Genomic DNA, 27,726 nt, shown 5'->3' on the forward strand with positions numbered 1-27,726 from the left:
TCGGAGAAGTATGAAATAGAATTTAGCTAACTGGCTAGCGAAGCCGCGTTGGTCTTTGTTTACATCCCAGAAACTATATAACTTTATAAAAAAATAAAACATACTTACAGGTTGCGGCCCATAAACAGCAGCTTCCGCTTTTAAAGTGGGAACCGCTCAATCTTTCAGTAATAGCCTTTGTGCAAATCCAGCATTGAACTCGTGTAGATTCTGGAAGCTGTCTTTCGTAAAATGTGCAGCACAGACAGCTAAATTAGCTTTATAATTGCCAGGAACAGAATTAAACATACATTTTAAACATTGTTCCCAAAGTCCAGCGTCCCTATGAAGAAGACTTGTATGCGCGCGACATGGCCTCACCCACTTTTTTGCGTGTTCCCGGGGGCAGTGTTTATGTTAAAGGGTTAGTTCACCCAAAAATGAAAATTCTGTCATTTATTACTCACGCTCAAGCCGTTCCACACCTGTAAGACCTTCGTTAATCTTCGGAACGCAAATTGAGATATTTTTATTTAAATCCGATGGCTCCGTAAGGCCTACATAGGGAGCAATGACATTTCCTCTCTCAAGATCCATTAATGTACTAAAAACATATTTAAATCAGTTCATGTGAGTACAGTGGTTCAATATTAATATTATAAAGCGACGAAAATATTTTTGGTGAGCCAAAAAAAAAAAAAAAATAACGAATTATTTAGTGATGGCCGATTTCAAAACACTGCTTCAGGAAGCTTCGGAGCATAATGAATCAGCGTGTCGAATCCGCAGTTCGGATCATGATTCGAATCATGATTCGACGCTCTGATTTCATTACGCTCCGAATCTTCCTGAAGCAGTGTTTTGAAATCGGCCATCACTAAATAAGTCATTATTTTGTTTTTTTTGGCGCACTAAAAATATGCTTTATACGCTTTATAATATTAATATTGAACCACTGTACTCACATTAACTGATTTAAATATGTTTTAGTACCTTTATGGATCTTGAGAGAGGAAATGTCATTGCTCCCTATGTAGGCCTCACGGAGCCATCGGATTTAAACAAAAATATCTTAATTTGTGTTCCGAAGATCAACGAAGGTCTTACGGGTGTAAAACGGCACGAGGGTGAGTAATTAATGATTTTCATTTTTGGGTGAACTAACCCTTTAATTGCAGGGTTTATGATGTCACCAACCCGGGAAGAAGCTCGTTGTAGTCCAAACCGGTCGTTTTTGTAGGCATTAAACTGCCGTAACTTTAAAAGACAATATCTCTGTTCAAATTCAGCCCATTTAAAGAATTATGCATACGTTTTGTTCACACTTTCGGCATATGTTTTCAGAGAAGGCAAATGTTTATTAACATACCGCAGTCTATTTGAAAGCTACTACAGATACTGTTTTAACTTTGGTCTTGCTGTTTATATATGTCAGCTGTATGGATGGGTTTGGCAGACTTTCCATTTGACAAAAGAGAATTTGCAGGAACAAATTTGCTGCTTTTGTTAAGGCTGTTAATGTTTTTCAAGTTTAAGTCTTGAATCGATTCCTACTGCATATTCTTTCCACATGTTAAGGACAAGACAGACACAATTGATCCTAATAATATTCGTTTCATCAGTTGTTTCATTTTTAAATTCATGGTGAAACGTAAAATAGATTTGGTCATCTCTTACAAACCACAGAATAACCATTGCACACATTGTCATAATGCTGCTGTCAACAAGTATCTCACAATTTGCGCATCCATTCTTTTGCTTTGGGTATAGTCAATTCAGTATAAGCTCATCAGCTGACCTTTTAATCATGAACAAACAAATAACACTTTTTTGGAGTTTTCGCTTTCGATTAAATGTATCTGTTGAAAATTAAGGACCACACATCATGGTTTGATTTGATTTACTCCTCCAAACACACATGGCTAAATATTTACTTTGCAAAAGTAAACATAGAAGTAGGAGGATTTGGCACAACCATTGAGCTGCTTTGCATAATTTTTATTTCCTCTTTTTTATTTTTAATTTCCTTAATTTACTGGTCTAGTGTCAAGATGAATGTCGCAGAATTCTAATGAGAAGAAAAGTGAAGTTAATAATAAGAATAAATAATGCACTTCATGGCTGGCACTGTTATTTCTTGTTTTTTGAGTTGTTCAGTCATGACATCAATTCATCATGATTTCTCTCAGAAATTTCCTATGTAGGTGGGAGGGAGTGTATAAACGGTAAGTAACTGGATTAATATTATGTTATACTTTCAGGTCAAATGTTTAGAAATGGCAGGTCCAACAGCTATTGCCAACCATGACATGATGCAAGACTATCTATATCTATAGTCAAATAATCGCTGCACCACTCTTTCATGAGACCAAAACATTTTCATTTTATCTTGTTACAGATCTTTTTTTCTTTTCTTTCTTTTTTTTTTTCTTCTCTTTTGCATTGAATTGCATTGCATTTCAAGCGTCCTGGTAAAAAGTGTGCAACAATATTTTACTGTAAATTGTTAGACATTTAATTTAGGCAATTCAATTTAAACAAGCATTTTTTTCTGTTCATTTTACACTGCATTTCTACATTGTCTAAATTTCTATATTAAAATTTCAACGATGACATATTGTTGGTCAAATATCTGTTTTTTAACATCACACCATGCCTGTGGTTAGCCAGTGGCGTGCAGTGGTGTTCTGAAATGAGACAAGTCCTGTCTTGTTTTCTATAAATCAAATGTAAATTCATGTCCCAGTTACACTTAATGTTGTCCTGGTTAAGTAAACATTACATCAAAAAAGCTAAACCAAAACAATTCTATTTTGTATTCATTAACTATAGTATGCAATGAATGCTCTTTTATTAAAACCAAGTATAAATCTCATCAAGTTAGTGTTTTTAAGCATTTATACATTTATTCCAAAATAATAACTAAATAACTAAACAATTTAAACAATATATTTTATTTGTGAACTGATGTTCAGCTGTTCTTTTTGATAGTTAACATATTTTCATCAGTCATCAAGCTCGGTAAACACTGATAACAGACATGAAAATGTAGGCCTATACCTTTAATTTCACCAAGCTGATTGCTCACTAAAAAAAAAACCTCACAGTCATCATGTTTTCAAGCCATTTAAAGAAATAGTTCACTTTCAAATAAAAATTTCCTGATAATTTACTCACCCCCATGTCATCCAAGATGTCCATGTCCTGCTTTCTTCAGTCCAAAAGAAATTAAGGTTTTTTCAACCAAACGGTTGAAGGTCAAAATTACAGTTTCAGTGCAGCTTCAAAGGGCTTTAAACGATACCAGACGAGGAATAAGGGTCTTATCTAGCGAAACGATCGGTCATTTTCTAAAAAAAAAAAAAAGAAAATGTATATGCTTTATAGGCACAAATGATCGCATCACAAGTGCTTCCACCAGAACGCGATTCCGTATTCTTCAAAAAGCTTACGCTAAATGTCCTACGCCTTCCCTATTCAACTTACGGAAAAAACGGAACTGGCGCCACGTTCGTTACGTAAGTTGAATAGGGAAGGCGTAGGACATACAGCGTAAGCTTTTTGAAGAATACGGAATCGCGTTCTGGTGGAAGCACTTGTGATGCGATCATTTGTGCCTATAAAGCATATACATTTTGATTTTTTTTAGAAAATGACCGATCGTTTCGCTAGATAAGACCCTTATTCCTCGTCGGGATTTATCGCATGAACCAATCTTAACCAATCATAGCCTGATGGAGGCATCTCAGGTGACTTTCGCTATATAGTCTTTGCCACCGCAGGCTTCTAATGTTTGTTGTTTTATATTTGTAATATGGATTATTTTCTCCTTCAAATTTTTGAGGAGGCGCCTCTCTTGTCTCCTCAGAGATAACTTGAAGACACTTTCATATTTTGTTCCGCAATATAAAACAGTTAAAAATGTATTCAAAAGTGAATTCTGAAGCTGCTGTGTTTTTCTTAAATAATGTTAATAATAACAATAAGATCTTACTATGTGTACACATAATCTCAAAAAGCGCGCCTGTTCCTTTAACTTAGGGGCGTGGCTAACTGTCAGCGTTAATTTGATTGACAGGAGAATGCCGGAGAGAAATTTGACCCGCGCAGCCTGTAGTATCCACGCTGCATCGCACACTCTCGTGTCACACCCCCAGACTGTGTCTGAGCACATAAAGCTGCTTTACATCATTTGACTTGAATAGTTCACCGTATGCACGTGTGACGAGACAGTTTGGTTATGACTTAAAATGACACGTTTGTCATTTGGAATAAAAATATAGTCATAACGTTTGTTAACATACGAGTAACAACGTTTTGAATGCAGATACTTCAGATGACGCGAACTGGATATTGCCGTCTTTGATGTTTGATTTTTTCTTTCTACCCAAAACGAAAGGAAACCATTTCACTGACCTGCAACATTTGACAGTAGCTGAACCTTCCCATCCTGGACTAAATCGAATTACAGGTAAGTGTTAGAATAGAATAGAATAAAAACTTGGCAACAAAATTTGCCCTGGTTATTAGTTACTTCAACATGTAAGCACCTATCAGGCACATCACTACAGTGGTTGTTAATGCCAAGTTACCACAGTATGGTTGTTGTAAAAATCACTAGAAAAGTTTAAAAGATTATCATGGTAAATCAAACTTTGATAATATTTTGATAATATTTTTGCATCACAGTTAGATTATTTATTATAAAATACTATTCAAAGATATAAAGCTTTTGTTGTTTAATAATAAACAGATAAACTATACTATATAACTATATAAGAATTTAAAGAGATACTTATAATAAAAAACAATAGGTCCACATATTATGTTCTAAATTACAAAATATAAATTGAAACCACCAGTTTACAGTCAGCTGCATTACTTTATCAATATTTCATCTCTGCTATTAATGGTTGTCCGTTTGTCTTCTTTTTGTATGACACATGCTAATTGTTTTGAGTGTGTGTTATTATATTGCATACTTGGACAGTTTATGTGCATCATCCATTATTTGGGAAAGGGGGAAATGGGTTTGTTTTAAATGAATGATGAATGAGTGATTGATGTGTGACCATTCATTTTGCCAGTCAGATCTTACATTTAGTGCCATACCATGTGTTACACATTTCTTTGACGAATCTAAAATCTTTTCAACCACAACTTGTGTTTGGGTTTGTACATTGTGTAAGACTATCCAGTTACATTTGGCTGCGTGAAGCATGCTTTTGGAATAATAACAGTTCAACCTTTTGCCTTTTCAGTAGCTTACTATATTTCATTTGGAAAGTTTGGTCAGCCCATTTTTTTAAATAATTTGTCAAACATACTACAGAAAGATCTGAGACATAAGATATATTTCACGGCATTCTCATAAGACTAAAATAGAGAAGACCTTCAACTGATGAGTTCCCTTGTGAAATCAACAGATGCAGTGATGACAGCAAGATGATACACAAGTCCACACAAAATGAGGGAGGGCCCAGCATTGGACCCTGTGTATTAAAGACTCAGCATTAATGAAAAACTTAAAAAGGTTTCTTATATATATATATATATATATATATATATATATATATATATATATATATATATATATATAGTCAAACCTAAATTTATTCAGACACCTTGAACATTCCATTCATTTTTACAGTTTATTCACTATAGTTTAAAAAAAAAATGGTAATAAAATATGACAAGAGTTTCTGTGTCAGAAAGAAAAAAATAATCTTAATTATGTCAGGTAACACTTAAGCAAAACATGGTCAGGTCAAAGTGTCTGAATAATTTTTGGTCCCAAATTTTTATCAATTTTACTGGTAGTCCACTGTATGAAGAATGTTTAGGTATAATATGTCACAGTTTATTTTGCTATCCATATAAATGAACTATAGTGTCCTGCACCTACTAGAAAAAAATAAATAAATTATATCTAGTATCTGAATAATTTTTGGTTTGACTGGCCAGTGACTTAAGAAAATTTACCAGCCAAAAATACTTTTTACCAGCCATGACACCAAAATTTTAGATTGTGCCTTGGTGTTTGGTTAACATTAAAAACGCAGACAGTAGCAGGATTATTAGGATGCTGTCACTTTAAGACCAAATGCACACAAGGATCATGCGTTTTGTGTTTGCGTTCACTTAAGACATAACTGACTATGTTTACTAGGATACTCGCCGAGTGAATTTGTCCATTGAAGCGCAGGAAGGCATGAAAGAGATCAACTTCGCGCGCTGCCTGAGAGGTGTGGCTTTCGTATTGCGCGTGTCAGATGTTAAACTTCCCACACAGAAAGGGTTTGCCAGTTTCCCCGGTAAAAATCGTGTTCCGGGGGGTAAAATCCGTGTTTTTAGCGGGGTTCCCCTGGTGAAAATCGCATTCCAGGGCCTAAATATCATGTTATTTGGGATTGCTTCAACCCAAGGACATGAAAAACAGTGGCAACAGTGTAAAAGTAGCCCAATTCCGCGGGAAAACCACGGACTTGGCAACACTAAACACACAGCGCGTGAGTAACAAATTCCCTTTCCTTGTTCCAGCACTTGAATATTTACATTGGAAAGTCTGAAACTTTTGTGATGATGAAGCAGTGACCCGTCAACTGTACAGAGCGTAGTTCACGTTTGTTCACATTCATGTTGTCACAACATGTCAATTTTTACTCGCATTTTGCGATTGGCGAGTGTTAATTTAGGCCCTGTATAAATATATGTATACATATATACACACACACACATCACATACCCTCATATCTTCTTTGAAAAGTTTAGCAGAATGTTCACGCTGCTCTTTTCTTTTGAATGGTGAGGTAACTTTTTACAACCAAGTCATTCCTGACACAAAGCTATCATTGGACTTTACAAAACATAAAATAGAGTGCTCAAATTGATGAACTACTGTTATGATACTTTAATGGTGCTTTTTGACATTTTTGGAGCTTGGCAGCCTCTAGGTTGCTTTCTTTGTATGGAAAACAGTGTGAACATTTTGACCTACAGAAGAACGAAAACCATGTCGACATTATGATGGCAAGTAAATGATGACAAGATTTTTGGAGCAACTATCCATTTGAGCTTTGAGAAGCCACAACTCATTGCAAGCAAAAAGTATAGAGCCTCTCAAGTTCAAATAATCTCATGCAACAGACCTGTATTTCATTTATTAATAGAGTTGCTGAAGAGATTGATTCGAAACTCCACAATCAATCAATTGTTTACCTCAAAAGCTGTAGGCTCCAAAAGTCATGCATCTGCAAACTTCAAAGAGGTTTTTCCCCACATATGTGAGAGTCTCTGGAAGAATGTGGCAGTTGCTGTGGCTGTTGATAAGTAGCTCTTTTGCTTCATTGGATGCAGATAACAAATGGGATTTTGGTGCTGCTGGTGTCGCTTCTGTGGTCTCACTGATAGAGCGGCTGATTGAGTGTTGGGAGCATATTGTGGTCGTGTCGGGTTGCACCATTGTTTAAATCAACTTTTCCCTCTTAATCGAACAGGTGATATGGTCCAAGTGCAGCTGTCACTGTTGGGAGGCATCTAGATGTGTGTGCATATATGTGGTTGTAATGACAGCACAAGGGTATGACCATCAGAGATGTTTGACACAAACATTTTTAGCCATCAAATCCTTTTGATTAGGCTGGACCACACTCCACTCCCAGATAGATGAGTAGACACGTAGATACTTTATTGATCTTCTCAGGAAAATTGAGGATAAGCTAAATGAGGATTGAGAAACAGCTGCTCTATGATACTATGCTTTGAAATTAATCCCACAAACTTTCTTAACCCCTGCGAAGATGCCTTCATTATCATAAATGTGTCATGATCAGACTCCTTCACCCTCATTCCAGGTGAAAAAAGTACACTTCTACATTTTTTAAATACAGAGATAGTATATTAAAAGCACATTGTAGTTCATATTTCATGGTGTCTCAAAATAGCACAGTTGAGTACACTTAGACGTTCTTGAGATTATCTTAAGCGCTAAAGAAGAATTTTTAGTATATAAGTACAAAATTAGTGCACGAAAATAGAGCACTTTAAGTACATTATAGAAATGTACTTTTTTTCACCTGGGATGAGTCAATTAGATAGACCCTATTTGCAGAAGGGAAGCATAATGTTTACAGATGAAAGTGTCAGGTGACATGTTATTTTATTGTGATCTCTATTTTAAGCATCTGAAACTAACTTTACTAATATCTACAGACAGGTGCTGAGAGTGAGAAACTGTTCCTGTTGGGCTGTTGAACACCAAATGTATTAGTTGACATGCTTCACTACTAGTCAAAAGTTTAAGGTTGTTTTTTTTTTTTTTTTATGTTTTTAAAAGAAGTCTCTTATGCTCACCAAAGTGGCATTTATTTGATTAAAAATACAGTAAAAACAGTAATATTGTGAAATGTTATTACAATTTAAAATAACTGTTTTTTTCTATTTTTCTGTTTTAAAATTTAATTTATTCCTGTGATGGCAAAGCTGAATTTTTGGTAGCCATTACTTCAGTCTTCAGTGTCACATCAAGAAACATTTCTTTTTATTATCAATGTTGAAAACTTTTCTTGTTTTTTGCTGCTTTATATTTTTGTGGAAACCGGGATACACTACCATTCAAATGTAAGATTTAAAAAAATAAATTAATACTATATATACAAATAAATTATTTCTGAAGGATCATGTGACACTGAAGACTGGAGTAATGATGCTGAAAATTCAGCTTTACCATCACAGGAATAAATTATTAGACTTTAAAATGTATTGAAATAGAAAGTAGTTATTTCAAAATGTAATAATATCTCACAAAATTACTGTTTTTACTGTGTTTTTGATCAAATAAATGCAGACTTGTTGAGCATAAGAGATGTCTTTCAAAAACATTAAAAAAAATAAAGCTATATGAATACTTTTGACATTCATTTAATGGTTAAACTTTGGAGTATGTTCCCATTGTTCTTCAATATAAAGTAGAAGTAAAATAGTTTAGAAACTTTGCACAGTAAGCCAAATGTCTGGATGTCTGGAGGCTGCAGGAAATTATGAACTGTTTGCCAAAACCAACAAGCAGTCAAAGGAATAAAAAAAGAGGCTTTAGGTTAATTTTGGTCTGTGTTTACTAAAACAGCAGCACAGATTTACTCAGACTAGCTTGCTGTACACAAAGATACCACAATGAATTGTAGCTTAAGCATTCAGTCTGCAATTTCCTGTGCACAAAGCTTTTGATGATCCTCAAAAAAGAAAAGCTCACAGATAACTTTTGGGAGTGCCGGACTGAATTGCATGTCATACATAGGATTACTGTTAAAAAAAAAAGTAAATCTCGACGCTTGTTTATTTGCTAGCAGAGCCAAGAAAAAGTCTAAGATGTCATGGAACGCAAAAAGGGCCATTCACACCAAGAACACATACTATAATTATAACCATAAAGTTTTAAAAAATCACTCCAACTCTAAGAGAATTGTGCAATCCACACCACAGCTTTAACAATAACAACATAAAGTAAATGATATTGTCAGTTGGAATCATTTCCATTGTGAATTTTTTCCAGCTGATGAACAATAAAAACATTGACAGCCAATCAGAGTCCAGCTGGCTTTAAAGAGCTTGAGCGGTTAAAGCAGCAAATGATGTAAGCTCATCATTCACTTAGAGAATGTTATCATCCATTGCTATTATCATTATAGTTATCCTTCTTGGTGTGAACTGACCTTTTTTATGCATCTGTTTGAAATCCTTATGTCAACAGTCCTAATGGATCAGTTAACTGGCAACTATTTGTTTGCAATGCGTCACTGGCTGCTTTCTGTGCCACGACACAGTAAATGAATAGTTTATGCTGTCATACTTAGTTATGAGTGCAAAGTTGGCAAACAAATTTAGACTGGATTTGAATCTATGTTTAGTAACTTTAATTAATAGTACTACCTTAACATTCAAACAGTTCCTTCTTTTATTGTTGTTGTTCCAACACAGATTTGTCTTAATGTGCATTTGTGCGTCCATGATTAAGGTCATGACAGGTATGATGACATGGAGTCAAGCTCCAGCTTATAATATGGATATTTGCAGCCATCTCAGTATACACAAAAGCTCTCTCTTTATCTCTGGTGCAAGTCTATTTTGAGCCACAGTGTTGTCTCTCTTTGATCACCAGTGTTCCCTATGGTAAAAAACCAAAGTGTGTGTCCAGCTAACCAGTTGAGGGCATTTGTGGAGGGTAAAGATGACAGACAATAGACAGAATCACCTTTCAACACCTCTTTAAATACATTGGGGATAACATTAAAGAGCCAGTAAATCACTCTCGCCTTCATGCTAATGTGGCGTCACTTTACATCCGTCCTGCCAAACCTGTAGCGTTTCCTCACACTTGTCCATGTCAGTATACTCAATGCATATGGTGTGTATTTAAATCTCTTTGACTTGAAGAATGTCAGGTTAATTAAAGTTGAAGTGTGTATATTTTTTCAGTGTTGATTGTTGAAATACTTTCTCCTATCCCATAAGTAAGTTTTTTGTTAGTCGATTGCCCCAGTCATTGTTTTCGCCATTCCCTTTGGTACAGAAATTACATAAACTGTTTTAGCGCTCTAAAATACTTGATTCTTATTGGTCAATTGCGACATTCAGCATTTTGTGCAACAGTGCCCGACCGTCCATTCTTTCAGAGGCCTTGGTTTTGGAATTGTTTTTCCTATTTCATTTTTCCCATAGGGATTTTTAAAAAGTCTATAAGCCATGATTCCAACCAACCATTATTTGAAAACCAGAAAAAAAACACAAAGGTACAAGAGTGTGTACTTAAAGTCGGCTTGAAAAGGAAGTTTCGATATAATATTGCAATATAATTGTTGTGTTGTTCATCTTGTTGCTAGACAAGCAACTTTTGCATGTTGTAATGACTATTTATTTCTGGGTGGAAGATTTAAGATAATATATGGGTAGGATGATTGATTCAGATCAGTAATGTCCAAGTATTTCTTTATTTATTTGATGAGTAGCTGTGCAATAAGCAGGATAATGTACAGTTAGCCAGTATTATTGCGAAATAAACCGAACTGACTGTAAATTATTCTTAACAATAATGACTGAGTATTGTTGATTGACACAAACTTCAAGACTGACGTTTGCTCCTTATTCCTCAATTAATTCCTGCTGTTCCTTTAAACAAACCTTTAGTGCTTTTGCCTGACAAACTGTGATTTAGAGATATGGAAACTTTAATACTGCCCAGCCAAGCCTTAATATCCCGGAGAGAAACCTTTCAGTGTAGATGGATGAGTGGTGATTTACATACAATTTTTAAAGTTCAGCCCTTGTAACACTATATAAACACTATTTTTCCTAGCTTTTTTGCTAAAAGAATAATTGATTTAAAAAATAAAAAGTGCCCTTTATATTAGTAGTTTTCATTACATTGCTGGTCTGAATACTTTTCGTTTTGTTACAGGCACACATGAGAGAGACCACAAACGACAATGTCTAAGAGACAGAAATCCGAGTCCAGGTCTCGCTCTCGGTCGGCCTCCAGATCAAGATCCCATTCTTATTCCCGCTCCCGCTCCAGCTCCAGATCTAGGTCAAGAAAGCGCAGATATAAGTAAGTGTCCATTATGATAATTAAATAGCGTCTACTGGTTTTGTTCATCATAATGGCATGCAAAATATACTGTAAATTAAAAAATGACTTTACTGTACAGTACAAAGCTGGTATGTGCAGATGTGGGATGAAGAGGAGTTGGTTTCAATCTTTAGTTTCAGTTTTGAGTCCGATTTTGTACTTTCGAGTTGCAGTCATCACTATCATTGACGTGTTGTGTATTTAAATACATAACAGAATGAATAGGAAAGAAGGGACATTTTGTCATTTAATTTAGGAAAAACTAATGAAATTATCACTTAAAAACTGATCAGCTGTAATCATTTCCATTTTACTGGCTATTGAGTCATTCGTGCTGATTCATTTAGGCTCTTTTTCACTCTTACAATCAGGCCCAGATGGACAATTCTACATAAATTAACCCAGAAAATGTGGGGAAAAAGTTCAGATTCCATCTGTTTCTGCTTTCAATCTTGTGCTTGATGAACAATGATCTTTAACTACTCATTCTGACCATACTACAATGCACAAATCTGTGTCTTGACAGATGTGCTTAAGGATTGAATTGGTTGAAAAACTGTTATCTTCTCACTTTGTACGTAAACACACAATGGAACTTCATTGGAAACACTCACCATGTGACTCATGCTCAGTTTCCCATCCATGACTCATTTTAAATTAAAATCAATGTCAGTGCCAATGTCAGCCTTCTAACCGCAGCTGCCAGGCCAAAGTTATGTAAGGTACACCTCTGTACATAAATAAAAGTACCCTGTATTTTATAATGCCTTTACTCTGGCTTCCACTCTTGTTGAAAAGGGGCTGCTCAGTCACTGTGATTTTACTCTCCATGCATTCGTCAGCATTGCATAAAGTCTGATATTTGGGAAGGGCTGTGGCTTTGGAAAGGCTCACCACACTTTCTTATTTCTCAAGCTAAAATTGTACTTCCCTGCACATTCTGTTAGGAGTGCTGGTTTTGTGCTTACAGCACAGTAGAGGCCCTTAGGTAGCCAAATGTAAAAGGTCCCTGCCAAAAAAACTGCTGCACTGTTTTAGACAAAAACGGATACATACAGTACTTGTGGTACTCTGGTTTTTTTGTTTTAATATTTTTGAGGATACATAATTCTACCCCCCCCCACCCCCCACCCCAGCCAACCAAGCATGGATCCTTTTTCCTGTGTGGTTGACAGTGTACTTTAAGCCTAGTCTGAGAGAAGTACAATGTTGATTTTTCATGCAAATGGAATCCATAAAGGGCAAAATCTGATGTCCCTTATTTGCAAGGGAAATCTTGTGAGCCTGGCCTCTCATTGCTGACCACAGTTTCAGAGCAGAGATGCCACAACTGGAAAAAGCTTGACGCACGCATGTCATGCGAACGAAACATAGCTGCATGGTTCTGAATGAAGTCAAAGTGTCCAAATAAAACTCAAGGGCATCTGGTCATGAGAGTCGGGATGTGAAATTCCATTAATAAAAAAAAAGAAATGTGGGTTTTCAAGCTTTAAAAATCACTATAAAAGTCATCAATATGAATTTTGCACTATATTTTTCTAGTCATATAATAGGTTTGTGTGACAAACAGACCAAAATTTCAGTGAGAGTCTTGTGAGATGCTGCCTTTGACCGGATCATTGAGTCAGTGAGTTGACATGAGAACTGAATCAGTCTGATTCATAAATGTATCATTCAGACCAGTTTTGAGAACCGTTTCCACATACTCACTGAAAAGATCTGACTCAAAATTTTCAGAAATTTTCACAAATCAGATATATCTTCTTGTCTTACGAACATCAAGGAGAGCTATAGGATATCAAGATAATAATGACTTAAATTTGGTTTGTTTCTCACACAAAGCTATCGTATGACTTCAGAAGATTTGACGCTCAGTGCAAACGATTTATGGGTCAATAACATATTTTCGACAGGCCAATTTTAAAATACAAAAAATAACAATATCTGTTGCAATTGTTCGAACATTAAGAATGTTGTGTACACAAAATTCATATTAAAATGTTCAATTAAGTGATTTTAGTGTGTTTTTATCTAGATGAATTGGCCATAACCTTAAAAAAATGTCATGTGGTGCGACCGTGATTTATCATAAAATTAATTCATTTCCTTAACATGCTTAACATTTTTTAACATAGTTCTCAGTAATTAAAGTGTTTGGAAACAAAGTATTTGCAGTTCATTTGAGATTCTGTAAAGAATGACCTTATATTTTTGTTTTATAACAGAGTTGCCTTCTTAAATGTAGTTAACAGACTTATTTTTCCTGTAAATCGCATAAAACTGATAAAAATGTTTTAAAAATACCATTCACTTAAGCATACTGTATCAGTGATTCATATTTCAGCCACAGAAATTAGATATTTTATTTTTTTAATTTAATACTGCTATTGGTATTTTTGGTTGTACCACATGATATTAGGGGGCACCACATGATACTGTATTTTCAAATTCACTCAAAATTTACAGGCACAGAATTGGCCACCTAAACAAAACAAGCTAGCTTCCCACAAAAGGTCACTATGAAATTTGTAATAAAAGTATATATTTGCAGAAATAACTTAATATTTATTGTTTTTTTGAGGTCATACCACATGATATCCAAATACCAGCCATTAAAAAGGTTATTTTTTTCCCAACTTAAGACAGAGTTACAAACCTGCTTGCTGCTTCCATGGGTTCTTCGCAAATTGGTATATAATGCAACTTACTGTCTTTGAATGGATTTCAACATGAAAGTCCCAAAGTGGTCATTTTTTGATGGTCGCACCACATGATATTTCATAAAATGGACATCATCGGACAACGTTTGTTTGCATATTATGATGGAAATATAAATACAAATGCTTTGCAATTTTGTACAGGATTACAAAACACGTTGGAAATCATGCCAAATAGTGCAGAAAATGAATTTGAATAAATTTAGAGTAATTTCCAAGACATTTCCAAAACAGAAGTTATGGCCGGACGGTCGCACCACATGATATTTTGACACTTTAAGTAACAGAAAATTACAAATTACAGTAAAAATGAGTACATGCACGGGCGAGGTACTACATATATATGGTATCTTTTTATGCATTTAAACCAAATTTTAACTGGAAAAAAAAATGCAACTGGACAGAAAATTTAGGCGTCACATCATTGACCCTTATATGGACCACGTTTATGCTGCTTTTGTGCCCTTTTTGAAGATTAAATGCCTCCATTCATTGTAATAACAGTGAAAAGTGCAACCAGTACAATTCAGATGTCTGCTTTTGTATTTCTCAGAAGAAAGAAAATAATATGGGTTTGAAACAGCATTAGAGTGACTAAATAATTATAGAATTTTCATTTAAACTTCAGTTAAACTAGTGGATAAATAGCTTTTCAAATGAGGGAGCTGTTGTAATTGTTACCTTCAGTTAGAGTCTACTGTCTGTGCAGAGCTAATGTGTTGTAACTGGCAGGCTGAGAACCTCCTCTTTGCTTCGTAGAAACAGAGTAGAAATCTTTCCCATATGACCCATGTGACTGACTCTTTCCATCCGCGCTCACTTGAGGAGATGCAAAGTCCCTCTTGCTCACTGTGAGAGTATCATGTTGCTCTGTGCACTACCTTCTTACTCTGTATTCCAATGAAAAAACGCACCAGGTGAGTAGAAAACCAGCCGAAACTGTAGATAAAAGTAGATTGGTGTTACTGTCATTTTGTTTGGAGTTTTTTGTTGGATTGTAAATTGGCTGCAGGGTGCTTTAGTTGGATAATCATTTGCGAGGCTTTGTTTCACTTTCCAAATGATGAAGAATTCCACTGTACTAGAATGGCAGGTTTTAATGCAATGCTAGACATAATTGCATGATTTCTATGATTTTATTGTCTAATACAGTTGCCGTGTGCATAAAATTCATTTTCCAATGACATTATATTCAAAATTCCTTAGAACGGAGTGAAATGCACTGAATGAAGCGCTTGCATGTGCAAGTTGTTTAGTTGATTATCAGTGTTTGTGATATGTTGAGACATGTTAAAAGGGACTGGCTTACAAAGAGACTAGAACTACTTAGATGTGTTCATAAATAGAAAAACAGGGCCACCGTGTGGCTAAAGTTGACCTTGCACCAAGAGCTTTCTTCAGAATTCTTTGACATACTGTTACACAAATTATTGATCTTAAATAGTTGATAGTTTTAATTTTATGGCTCTATTGATTGTCATTTTAGCTTTGGCTTTTTTTGTGAGGAAGAGACCCTTTGAAGTCATTATTTCGTGTTAGAATTATGACAGGTTGGACATTATTAACATCAAACTTTATTCATTCTCATGTGTCTCATAACCAAATATCTTGACATCATAACCAAATTACATTTGAATGACATTTGATTTGAGATCCACAGCGGAGGTGAAGATTACTAGTGAATCATCTTTGGTCTGTTGTTCCTCACGCAGAGGTATAAGACAATATAAGTTATTTTATGGACTATGTTTAGATTTTATGTGCTTTTTGCCCTCTTTGGAGTTTTAAAGCCCATGATCACCATGACCTCTAGTTGTATGAAAAAAATCTATGTAAAAATGTATTTAAAATTTGTTTTATTGTGTTCCTTGAATAATAGGCAAGGCAAGTTTATTTATATAGTACATTTCATACACAGTGGTATTTCAAAGTGCTTTACATAGAAAAGTAATTAAAATAATCATAAAATAATCACAACATATGCATAAGAAATAAAAATATCATGCCTGACTACCCGAATCACTAAATTCAGGGCCAATAATTGCATATGTGATGTCTCTTTGTGTCATTTTCTATATCCCAAGGAGTTTTGTTGGCTCAATCCTTCCTCTTGTTGTCTTCAAGCTCTAGGTCTCGCTCTCGGTCAAGATCCCATTCCCCGCCCCACAACCGTGAACGGAACCACACACGGGAGTACCAGAACCAACGGGAGTTTCGAGGCAACCACAGAGGCTTCCGGAGGCCATATTACTTCCGGGGCAGAGGTCAGGGCTTTTTCCGTGGACGCTTTCAGCGTGGTGGAAGGGGTGGATATAATAATAACTACCGTCACAAAAACTGGCAAAATTTCCGGCAGTACCCTCAGCAGCAACAGAAGCAGTACCACTCCAACAGCCCCAAGAGGGGCCGTTCACGCTCTCCCAAGAAGCAGTTGAGCAGCCCGCAGTCCCGCAGCCATTCCCGCCGCTCTGACAGGTCATCCTCAGGGAGATCGCCACAGTCGCACCATTCTTCCTCTTCCACCTCTGGGTCTGCCAAACGCAGTTGCAAAGATGTAAGAGAGGACGTCTCAGTGCCCGAAGAAATTCAAGGAGGGGGAGATGGGGCTCTGGCAGAGCAGGTGGGAGGTTCTTCTTTGGCCGAAGGGAATGCTGATGGAGACAGGACTTTGGAGAGCTCTCAGGTTTTGACAAACAGTGACACTAGTCCTAAAAGGACAAGTCCAAAGGTTTGCTCCTCTGTCACTAATGATGAACCGATTGACTCTGCAACCAACGAGACAAGTCCTGCTCATAAGAATTCAAATGCTCCGAATAAAGGTGCCACCACCTGGCAGAATGTTACAACTGCACCTTCAAACAACAGCCCCATAAAGAAAAGCCTTAGCCCAGTTTTCAATGGTTTTGGGCTCTTTACAAATATTGACCAACAAACAGAGGATACAGTTTCTATCTCCGCTGCATTTTTGAAGTAAGTCTTTTAATGAAAAAGAATTATGATGTTCATTTATCCATTTTTACACTACTTGTCAAAAGTGCTGTCAGATTGATTAATCGCGATTAATCACATCTAACATAAAAGTTTGTTAACATAATATATGTGTGTATATAAATTATTATATTTATATATATTATATATATGTGTGTCTGTGTGTATGTACATACACACACATACACAGACATATATATATATATATATATATACATATATATATATATATATATATATATACATATTATGTAAACACAAACTTTTATGTTAGATGCAATTAATCGATTTGACAGTACTACAATGTTTTTGAAAGGAGTCTCTTATGCTCACCAAGGCTTCATTAATTTGATCAAAAATACAGTAAAACAGTAATATTGTGAAATATTACAATTTAAAAGAACTGTTTTCTATTTGAATATACTTTCAAATGTAATTTATTATTTTTATGGCAAAGTTGAAGTCTTCAATGTCACATCAAAATCATAATAATATGCTGATTTTGTGCTCAAGAATATTTATATAATTATCAATGTTGAAAACATTTTTGTGGAAACTGTGATACACTACCATTCAAAAGTTAGAAAGAAAGAAAGATTAAAAAAAAGAGAAAAGAAATGAATACTTTTATTCAGCAAGGATGCATTAAATCAATCAAAATTGACAGTAAAGACATTCATAATGTCTTTATGAAAGATTTATATTTCAAATAAATGCTGTTCCTTTGAAATTTGTATTCAACAAAGAAAAAATGTACAACAGTTTCCACAAAAATATTAAGTAGCAAAAACTGTTTTCAACATTGATAATAATGAGAAACATTATTAATAATTGATAAAATTGAGCAACAATTCCGCATATTAAAATGATTTCTGATGGATCTTGTAACCCTGAAGACTGGAGTAATGATGCTGATAATTCAGCTTTGCCATCACAGGAATTAATTACATTTTAAAATATATAATAAGAAAATAGTTATTTTAAATTCTAATAATATTTCACAATATTACTGTTTTATTTGTAGTTTTGGTTAAATAAATGCAGCCTTGACTTCTTTCAAAAACATAAATGAATCTTAATTATTCCAAACTTGACTGGTAGTGTATATTATTTTACTTGTTTGTCCTTTAGGTCTGGGTATTGTTCTCAAGCCTTTCAAGCTACAGGTGCTGGTCATATAATTAGAATATCATCAAAAAGTTGATTTATTTCACTAATTCCATTCAAAAAGTGAAACTTGTATATTATATTCATTCATTACACACAGACTGATATATTTCAAATGTTTATTTCTTTTAATTTTGATGATTATATCTGACAACTAAGGAAAATCCCAAATTCAGTATCTCAGAAAATTAGAATATTGTGAAAAGGTTCAATACTGAAGACACCTGGTGCCACACTCTAATCAGCTAATTAACTCAAAACACCTGCAAAGGCCTTTAAATGGTCTCTCAGTCTAGTTCTGTAGGCTACACAATCATGGGGAAGACTGCTGACTTGACAGTTGTCCAAAAGACGACCACTGACACCTTGCACAAGGAGGGCAAGACACAAAAGGTCATTGCAAAAGAGGCTGGCTGTTCACAGAGCTCTGTGTCCAAGCACATTAATAGAGAGGCAAAGGGAAGGAAAAGATGTGGTAGAAAAAAGTGTACAAGCAATAGGGATAACCGCACCCTGGAGAGGATTGTGAAACAAAACCCATTCAAAAATGTGTGGGAGGTTCACAAAGAGTGGACTGCAGCTGGAGTCAGTGCTTCAAGAACCACTACACACAGACGTATGCAAGACATGGGTTTCAGCTGTCGCATTCCTTGTGTCAAGCCACTCTTGAACAACAGACAGCGTCAGAAGCGTCTCGCCTGGGCTAAAGACAAAAAGGACTGGACTGCTGCTGAGTGGTCCAAAGTTATGTTCTCTGATGAAAGTAAATTTTGCATTTCCTTTGGAAATCAGGGTCCCAGAGTCTGGAGGAAGAGAGGAGAGGCACACAATCCACGTTGCTTGAGGTCCAGTGTAAAGTTTCCACAGTCAGTGATGGTTTGGGGTGCCATGTCATCTGCTGGTGTTGGTCCACTGTGTTTTCTGAGGTCTAAGATCAACGCAGCCATATACCAGGAAGTTTTAGAGCACTTCATGCTTCCTGCTGCTGACCGACTTTATGGAGATGCAGATTTCATTTTCCAACAGGACTTGGCACCTGCACACAGTGCCAAAGCTACCAGTACCTGGTTTATGGACCATGGTATCCCTGTTCTAAATTGGCCAGCAAACTCGCCTGACCTTAACCCCATAGAAAATTTACGGGGTATTGTGAAGAGGAAGATGCGATATGCCAGACCCAACAATCAGAGCAACCTGGGCTCTTATAACACCTGAGCAGTGCCACAGACTGATCGACTCCATGCCACGCCACATTGCTGCAGTAATTCAGGCAAAAGGAGCCCCAACTAAGTATTGAGTGCTGTACATGCTCATACTTTTTATGTCCATACTTTTCAGTTGGCCAAGATTTCTAAAAATCCTTTCTTTGTATTGGTCTTAAGTAATATTCTAATTTTCTGAGAGACTGAATTTGGGATTTTCCTTAGTTGTCAGTTATAATCATCAAAATTAAAAGAAATAAACATTTGAAATATATCAGTCTGTGTGTAATGAATGAATATAATATACAAGTTTCACTTTTTGAATGGAATTAGTGAAATAAATCAACTTTTTGATGATATTCTAATTATATGACCAGCACCTGTATATTGATGACAGATGTTTATAATATTGATGGACTATATGCATTTGAATATTGCTTTCTATTTTCTTTTTCTTTTTTTACCTTTATTTTAGTCAGTATAAGAGTGGAAGTAACACAATAACTCCTGTGTGCGTGCCAGACAAAAAGTAAGATTGCACATTTGGTTTGCAGTCTGCCCTTCAAATGCCTCAAAAGATCTGTTGGAAGAAAGAGCCAACACATGAAGAGCTAGATAAGCCTTGTTTACAATTGTCAGCTCACAGTCTGTAATTTAGATGTGCTAAAAAGGTCTAAAAGGTTTATATTTGCACTTTGCAAATGGAAGAAGTAAAATATATTCCCAGCTGCACACAAACTTGTTTACCTGTTTCAGAGTGGAAGCCATTCATTTGTGCACGGTAAAATGAACCCAATCCATTACAGTTCATGCATAGCTCTGTCAAATTGACATGAAGCAGCAGTCCTTGGTCACGTCAAAATGACAACAGATGCATCTGAGCCCATTATTGTAAATAATAATGAACTGCAAATCTCTTTCTCTCATTGATTAGATTCCTGGAGGAGCAAAACGTTAAAAAACAGGCCTCTGCATGGGAGAACAACACACACAAAAGGAAAAGTAACGGAGAATTAGTATGTGATAAAGAAAATGGAGGAGTCATTGAAAAGGGCATTGAGTTGTCTCCCACTGTAGATCATGACAATGCAGGAGAGAAGGAGAAATGCAAATCTGCAAAGAGTGGTGATGGTAACAAGTTATCCATAAGCACCCCTAAAATGGGTCCACGAAACGGCCCAACATTTCTGTGCGAGGATGGTGAGGACGATGATGAAGAAAGGGAGATCTCTGATAGGGTGAGGGATATGGAAAACAATCCCTCCAAAAGCAAAAGCAAAGTCACGCTGTCCGCTCAAGAAATGTTCGAGAAGCGAATCAGGAGGATGCAGGACATGGCATGGGATGATGAGCTGGAAGCTCTCCTGCTCTGTCATAAACAGGAAAGAGCAGCGAATATCTTAGCTGCTCTCTCTAAGAGAGACCAGCTGAGTAGCATGCTTAAGGATCCCTCCCCTGAAAAGCTCTCAAATGTGAAGCGAAAGGAGAAAACTGCACTAAGTTCCTTATCTAAACCCACACTGCTGCCCAGGAGAAGTTCTGAAAGCCGTGAGCAAGAGATGTTTGTGGTTATGAACGAGGAATCCCCACCAAGAGCTTCCATGAAAAGAGGAAGTGAATTCGGTGTAAGGATGGATTCTCTCAGTGATGACCTCGCAAGGTAAATGATTTTCATGAACTTGCATCTTCACAAAACATTGCATTGTTGTGCATATGACTATTTCTGGCTATCACATATTAAATATATATTTCATTTTGTCTTTTGTCACCATTTGACAGAACATCTGTTTTGACCAACGAAAGAAGGAATCTTCTGGATTTTGTGCATCTTGATAAAAAGGACTGGGAGTTTCAATCTGTCCTTCAGCATCTTCAGGCTCAGCAAACACCTAGAAGCCCATCTGAGCTGTTTGCCCAACACATAGTCTCAATTGTCCATCACATTAAAGGTGACTGAAACCTCTCGGTCTTGTACAGCTAAGGTTGTGAGAGGGTCGTTACACTGGCCTTAATATTTGTATTGTTCCATCACCCCTCTGTAAAATTACAAAAATGATAGGACCATAATTTAATTTCTGCAGACATTTTTTTTGTCTAGATATCTTTGAATTTTATTCATTAATATTTATTTATTTAATCTAGCAATTCATAAGGGGACAAATGTGTTAAAATAATTTATATCTTAGTGTACGTTTACATGACAACAATGTACTAAAAACAGAAATGTTTTTACTTTGTGTTTTTGAAAAGTTCTGCGCACAGACAACAGCGTTGTCAAAAGAACCCCCGTTCACACTGATCCGCAAAAACGACTAAAAACACTGTATTCTGCTGCCAGGCCAGTAGTTGGCGATGTCACTTTGTAAAGAAACACTACATTTTTTTTCTACACTTTGCTGGAGAAGCATTAATAAACTCAGTATTTTTAGCAGCACAAACACAGTCCTGTAGTCCGACATTGTTGTTATGGTTATCAAGTACTCGCGCATACCTATAAACTGAACGCGTATGCGCATGACACCACCATGCGCATGACACCACCACCATTCACATTTTTTGTAGTTTACACGAAGATGATAACAGCATCGTTTTCAAAAACTTGCACATTAAAACCCATTTTTAACCTGTGCCCCAAAACTGCATTGTCGTGTAAATGAATGGCCAAAAGGCACGAAAACGTTTCCGTTTTTAGTTTAAAACAGTGATGTGTAAACACTCCCTTAAATCTTTTTACTTTTTTTTTTGTATTTGTGTTCTATATTATCAAGATTTTATTACTTATTTCACTTGATAAAATGCTTAATTTATTTTTTATACTATTTTTTTTTTTTTGTCCACAGCTCAATATTTTCCTTCTTCTGGATTGACCCTAAATGACCGCTTTGCCATGTACCAGAGAAGAGCTGCTGAGAAAGAATTCATTAAGCAGAGAAAGAGTCCAGAGATACACAGGTATAAAAATTTAGGGACAACTTCCCACGCTGGTTTCTCATGCACATATGAGCAATTTATTTGTTTTGGTAATTTCTAAGACTCTTATGAAAGAAGGATCAAAATATATCAAAATCTTCCTCTCTTTACCTCTTTTTTTTTTCACAGGAGAATTGATGTTTCTCCCAGTGCTTTTAAGAGGCACTCTCTTCTGTTTGATGAGATGAAAAGCACCATGGAAAACAGCTTCAAGGTGACCAAAAATTTTGAAATATGACGTGTTTTGGAAAAGAATGCTGCGCGAGTGATGCGGCCAGAGCATTCTTAGGCTTCCTTCTCTCCCTAAACTCTTGTTTCTGATGAGAGAGGCATAAAGTCCAAAAAGTGAGATGCAAAAAGAGGTGCATTCAGGTTGTTGTGTTGTAAATGCCCCCTCAACGTTTGATGGTAACCTTTTACAAGCCTTCCTAAGGCAGTTGAGGCAAGAAATCTGAGGTCAGAAATGGAAGTGACCAGTTGTTCCCATGTCAAATCCATTCAAAGGACACTAAACAAAAGTCATAGTAAGTATTTCTCTTCAAAGCCTGCAAAGAACAAGTGAGGTGTTTAGGCCAAGTAAAAACAACATACTTTCATGAGCACCAATGAAAGTATTTCTGCTGTGGTCCTATAATGTTGTCTTTTGTACTATTTTGTTGTACTTTTTTGAGCAAGTGAGAGGAAATCAAAACGTTATTATGCAGCCTGTTGCCATTTCTGAGAAATACTGCTTAATAAGCCTGTTTAAAGACTTTAAGAAGCCAAAATGCTACATAAAATTATATTAGAGAAGGCCTCTTCCTCTCATCCATTTGCATGATTGTTTCAAGTCAGCTGTTGCCGTGTTTTTCGTTTTGGTCCCGCCCCATACAATGCTGCATGAAGCTAATAGATCACACCGCTAACCCTCATCTGGCCACAACATCTCTCTTTCTCCTCACGGCAGGTCGATGGTAAAAAATCTAAAGGTGATTCAATGGACCTTCGGCTGGATATTGAGCGCAGAAAGAAATACTCGAGTGGAGAGAGAGAGCACAGAGAGGAAGAGTACGGAGGAAGAGTATCGGGGGAACCTCCCGAATCAAGAAAGGAAACATCCACAGAGAAAACCTCAAAGAACCACAAAAAAACAAAGTAAGCTGCATGGGAAAAGATGCTCCATAGACATGTCAGAGTGATCGCGAATAGAGAGGTTCAGTTGTGATTTTATAAAACTAATAAGCTATCAATTATATTTTTGTTTGGGCTTGTTGTAACCCCTCAAGTGAAAAATGGCCTTGGTGATAACTTTTTAGCTTTGTCAGCCATTAAACAATTTGCAAAATCAGATCAAATTTACTTGCTTTAGCATTCAAAGAATCTGGTTGAGTCATTTAAAGATTAAACAAAATGAAACCATCAAGAGGTCCAAAATCTTGAGCCTCTTAGTAAGCCTTCAGAATAATTTTCTAAAAAGGCCTGAAGATGCGTTCACACTGTCAGCAGTCTGCAGCAACAAGAAGTCAATCATTTTCAATGAGAGTTGGTGATGTGAGGTGACATGAGTGACAGAAAGCATTGGGCGGAGCGAATGTTGAGCAACTGAACATGCTCATGAGATGAACTACCAATGAGAGCAGAGCTCAAATGATTGACCCTCTGATACAGTTGTGTACAGTATTCAAGTAGGAATGCCTGCTTGTGGCCAATAGAACAGCAACTTGGTCACCTTCAGCTGTTACATCATCACTGTCAGTGTGAACGCACCTTTATGTCTTTCTGGTCAGTTGGATATTTTGAATATGCTGAATAAATGCTGTCAAGAGCTTGAAAATGTCCTGATTTCCTTTGACTTCAGGTACAAGTAAAGATTAATTTTTGGTTAGTGGACAAGGAAATTACCTGAAAAAGTCATGATGAACATGTTCAAAAAACATGATGAAGGACAACAAAAGTTATATCTAGTCGATTTTTGAGACCTCTTTACATTGATCAACAATGTCTGAATGAAATGTTTTTTCATTCCTAAGGAAAAGCAAGAAGAAACGGGAGCGTTCTCAGTCATCTTCCTCATCTTCCTCTGTTTGCCATGAAGAAGAGGCTGAGATCAAGCCAGAAGGCTTATCCAGAGACCAGATGGGGTTTAGGGAGTATGGAGAGCCTGCGGAGAGAGGAAGGGCACGAGGAGGCTTTGTAAGTTGGGTGGTATTGAAGAACTGAAGATAGATATTTGTTTATTGCTTTAATAGTTACGGTTACCATTTGCTATTTTTTAGCAGCTTAGCATCCGTGGTAGAAGTTGGAACCGAGGAAATTTCCATGGAAACAGCAACGGTGATTCACAGATGAACATGTCAGCAAAGAATGAAGACTGGGTTCAAGAATACACTCCCAAGAGCAAGAAATACTTCCTAGTATGTTGTGATCTTTGTAAACACCCATTCTGCATCACCTTTCTAATGCAGTTTCTCAACAACCCCCTACCCCCAAAAAAAAAAAACTACACACACAAAAAAGATTAATATATATGCATCCTATCTGATACATTCAGTCTGTACATGTAATATTATGACAACGTACAATCAAACATAACACGGGTGATTATGCTTAAACTGAGTAATCTTTCCTTAGATGTTTGTGTTCATTATGTACTAAGTCTCCAACAAGGTATACAACTATATATGTTATATAATAAGCCCTTCTTTTGTCTTTGCAGCACAGTGAAAGAGATGGTGAAGGTGAGAGAAAGCTGATGAACACACGGGGATGTGGCCGCGGTAATATTGTTCGCACAAAGGGACGTTTCATCCTCCGGAGGGCCACAAATACCAACACCACCAATAATACGAGTCCTAAATGGGCCCATGATAAATTCCAGGCCACTGATGATGAGGGCGAACAGCAAGGAGATGATGTAGAACAGGACCAGTGAGAATGAAGCAGTAAAGACTTTGACAGGACCTTTGAGAACAAGGAGATCATGCTTTAAACCCTGGGATAAGACTTGCCGGCCTTCACACTGTCATGAATGGATATAATATCTGCATCCAAATCTTTTTTTATTGTATTGCTTTTTTATTTCCTATTTTCTTGATGGTTGTGTCAGCTTGGTGGTGATTTTGTTGTTTTTTGTACATGCAAATTAGCACACCTTCATAGAAAAACATATATTATGGAGTTTAAATGAAATTTTTATAGGAGCATGTTCATCTAATCATGACAGTCACTGATAAAACTGTTCCAACTTCACACTTATTTTCTATCCCTAAATCTCTGAAAGAATTGGCGCTCAAGCGCCTCTATTGAGAATCCTGTCTCTTTTTTTGCACAAGACTTTTGAAACATGCAAACATAAAATACACAGAATATATTATGCAAGTTTTGAAGTAGTGATAGACCAATATATAGGCTAGATACTTGGCCATTTTGAGGCTATTATTATAACCATATCAACTTAATTAATGGAAGTTTTTCAAATTCTACTGACAGCTTTGTCTATGGACAGTAAGAAATTTCATTTTTTGTGTGTGTGAATTGTGATTTAATGTTACAAATACAGTACAGCTCATTATATCGTCCGATGACCATATATACCTGTCATCGGACACTCTAATTTCTAGATGTTGATATCGGCTATCAAAAAACCTGTTTTAGTCGATCACTAGTTTGGTATGTGCCTAAAGCCGGGTGCACACTGTAAGATTTATAATAGTCCTTTACGACTGTTGCTTCTCAGACTGTTTGAATATGTTCCCTGCTGTAAGCCATGTCAAACTGTAGGATCCTAGTTGTCATAAATGTCAGACTGTACAGCAATCAAGACGCGTTAAAAATGGACGCACACAAGAAGACTCATCCAGAGTTTTACCTCATCAATCCGTGACACATTCAATGACGTGAGCTGCGTTTACATGCGGGATATAAATGGGGGGCTAGCAAACAAAAACAATTTTTAGCATTGCTCATGGCTTCTTTTGAAAAGAAAACGGGGAAAAAAATGAAGACGATGTGTGTGGAGCAAGTGGTGGTTCGTGGTGGTTGTTTTCTCACTAATTGCCTCATCAGGTTTGGCGCTTCTTTTGTTTTTTGATTTGAACCTTGTCGTAGGAGAAGTCATACTACATGACTGTGCTTCAAAACGTTTGACACTGCCAGAATTTCATCTGAGGTAAAATTTGTTGGTGAACATGTCAAAATAACAATTAAAGACTTCAGATTTTGACCTAGGATCTGAGGAATCATTTAGGATTCACAAAATTTGTGTCCGACTGCCAAAATCGTACAGTGTGAACCCGACTTAAGATGTGCCATAGTGCCTATAGAACTATAGCTGGTTATGTTCTCTGTTTTTGCCTTAAGAAAGGACATTATTGCTGTTAAAAAAAAAAATATAGATGTACATATTGACATTTTGTGGGCTTAAATGAAACTCTTTGAGACCCTTGTGTGTCTGCCTATAGAAACAAAGATCATAATTTAATGACTTATATGAATGACCCAGTCTCTCTATGGGACCAAACTACAGCAGGTAAACATGTGAATTCCCAGTGAATGACATGTGGGGAAAAAAAGACTTACATTTATCCAACTGCTAGTCAAAGTTGTCAACTTTAAAACTGGACACACAGCATACAAAAAAGTTAAAAATACATGTACTTACAAATGTTTTGAAGACTGTTAGCAAATCTTTGATTTCTCGAGGTGCAAGGTTTTGACAATATGTGTGTGCATATTTTATTATGGGTTTTCTAATGTGTCTTGTCTTCAAATTGTATGCCTTTTTTCTATTGGCTAAGCACCTTCTTTAGATGGAGTAATCAATTTGGCATTTAGATATTTTAATAAAAAGGTTTATGTTGTGGGGAATTTGTTTTTGAAGAGTTAAAAATATGGGGGGACATGAATAATTTACATTCATACTTAACATTAGATCTTAGTTGTCTGGGTTCTGATTTGCACTGTGTCTGATATATACATTTGACATGCATTTATATACTCACAATCAGAAAGAATAAAAAAAAGAAACAATTTTGCATTTGAGTGTTTTTTTGTGTCAAGATGAAACTAGAAGTAGTGTTGGTAAATTGTCATATTGTGAACT

At 36.2% G+C, this 27,726-nt stretch overlaps 1 protein-coding gene across 6 annotated transcripts; it reads left to right on the top strand.

The window, feature by feature from the left end:
• The first annotated feature begins 4,146 nt into the window (after positions 1–4,146).
• Positions 4,147–27,658, top strand: thrap3a (thyroid hormone receptor associated protein 3a). 6 transcript variants are annotated; one of them, XM_051865576.1, is made up of 12 exons: positions 4,158–4,450; positions 11,432–11,581; positions 16,444–17,289; positions 20,152–20,205; positions 20,611–21,336; positions 21,456–21,625; positions 22,517–22,628; positions 22,776–22,860; positions 23,593–23,780; positions 24,656–24,818; positions 24,905–25,039; positions 25,342–27,658. In XM_051865576.1, the coding sequence occupies exons 2-12, from the start codon at positions 11,460–11,462 to the stop codon at positions 25,555–25,557; spliced, it is 2,817 nt and encodes a 938-aa protein (XP_051721536.1). In that variant the 5' UTR covers positions 4,158–4,450; positions 11,432–11,459; the 3' UTR covers positions 25,558–27,658. The 6 variants fall into 6 exon arrangements, 5 of the variants coding, with proteins under 5 accessions (XP_051721536.1, XP_051721535.1, XP_051721537.1 ...); XM_051865575.1 differs by having other exon boundaries at positions 4,159–4,450; positions 24,902–25,039; XM_051865577.1 differs by lacking the exon at positions 20,152–20,205 and having other exon boundaries at positions 4,161–4,450; positions 24,902–25,039.
• Positions 27,659–27,726: the final 68 nt, after the last annotated feature.

This window comes from Ctenopharyngodon idella, chromosome 16, assembly GCF_019924925.1.
Source record: "Ctenopharyngodon idella isolate HZGC_01 chromosome 16, HZGC01, whole genome shotgun sequence".
NCBI classification, from domain to species: Eukaryota; Metazoa; Chordata; class Actinopteri; order Cypriniformes; family Xenocyprididae; genus Ctenopharyngodon; species Ctenopharyngodon idella.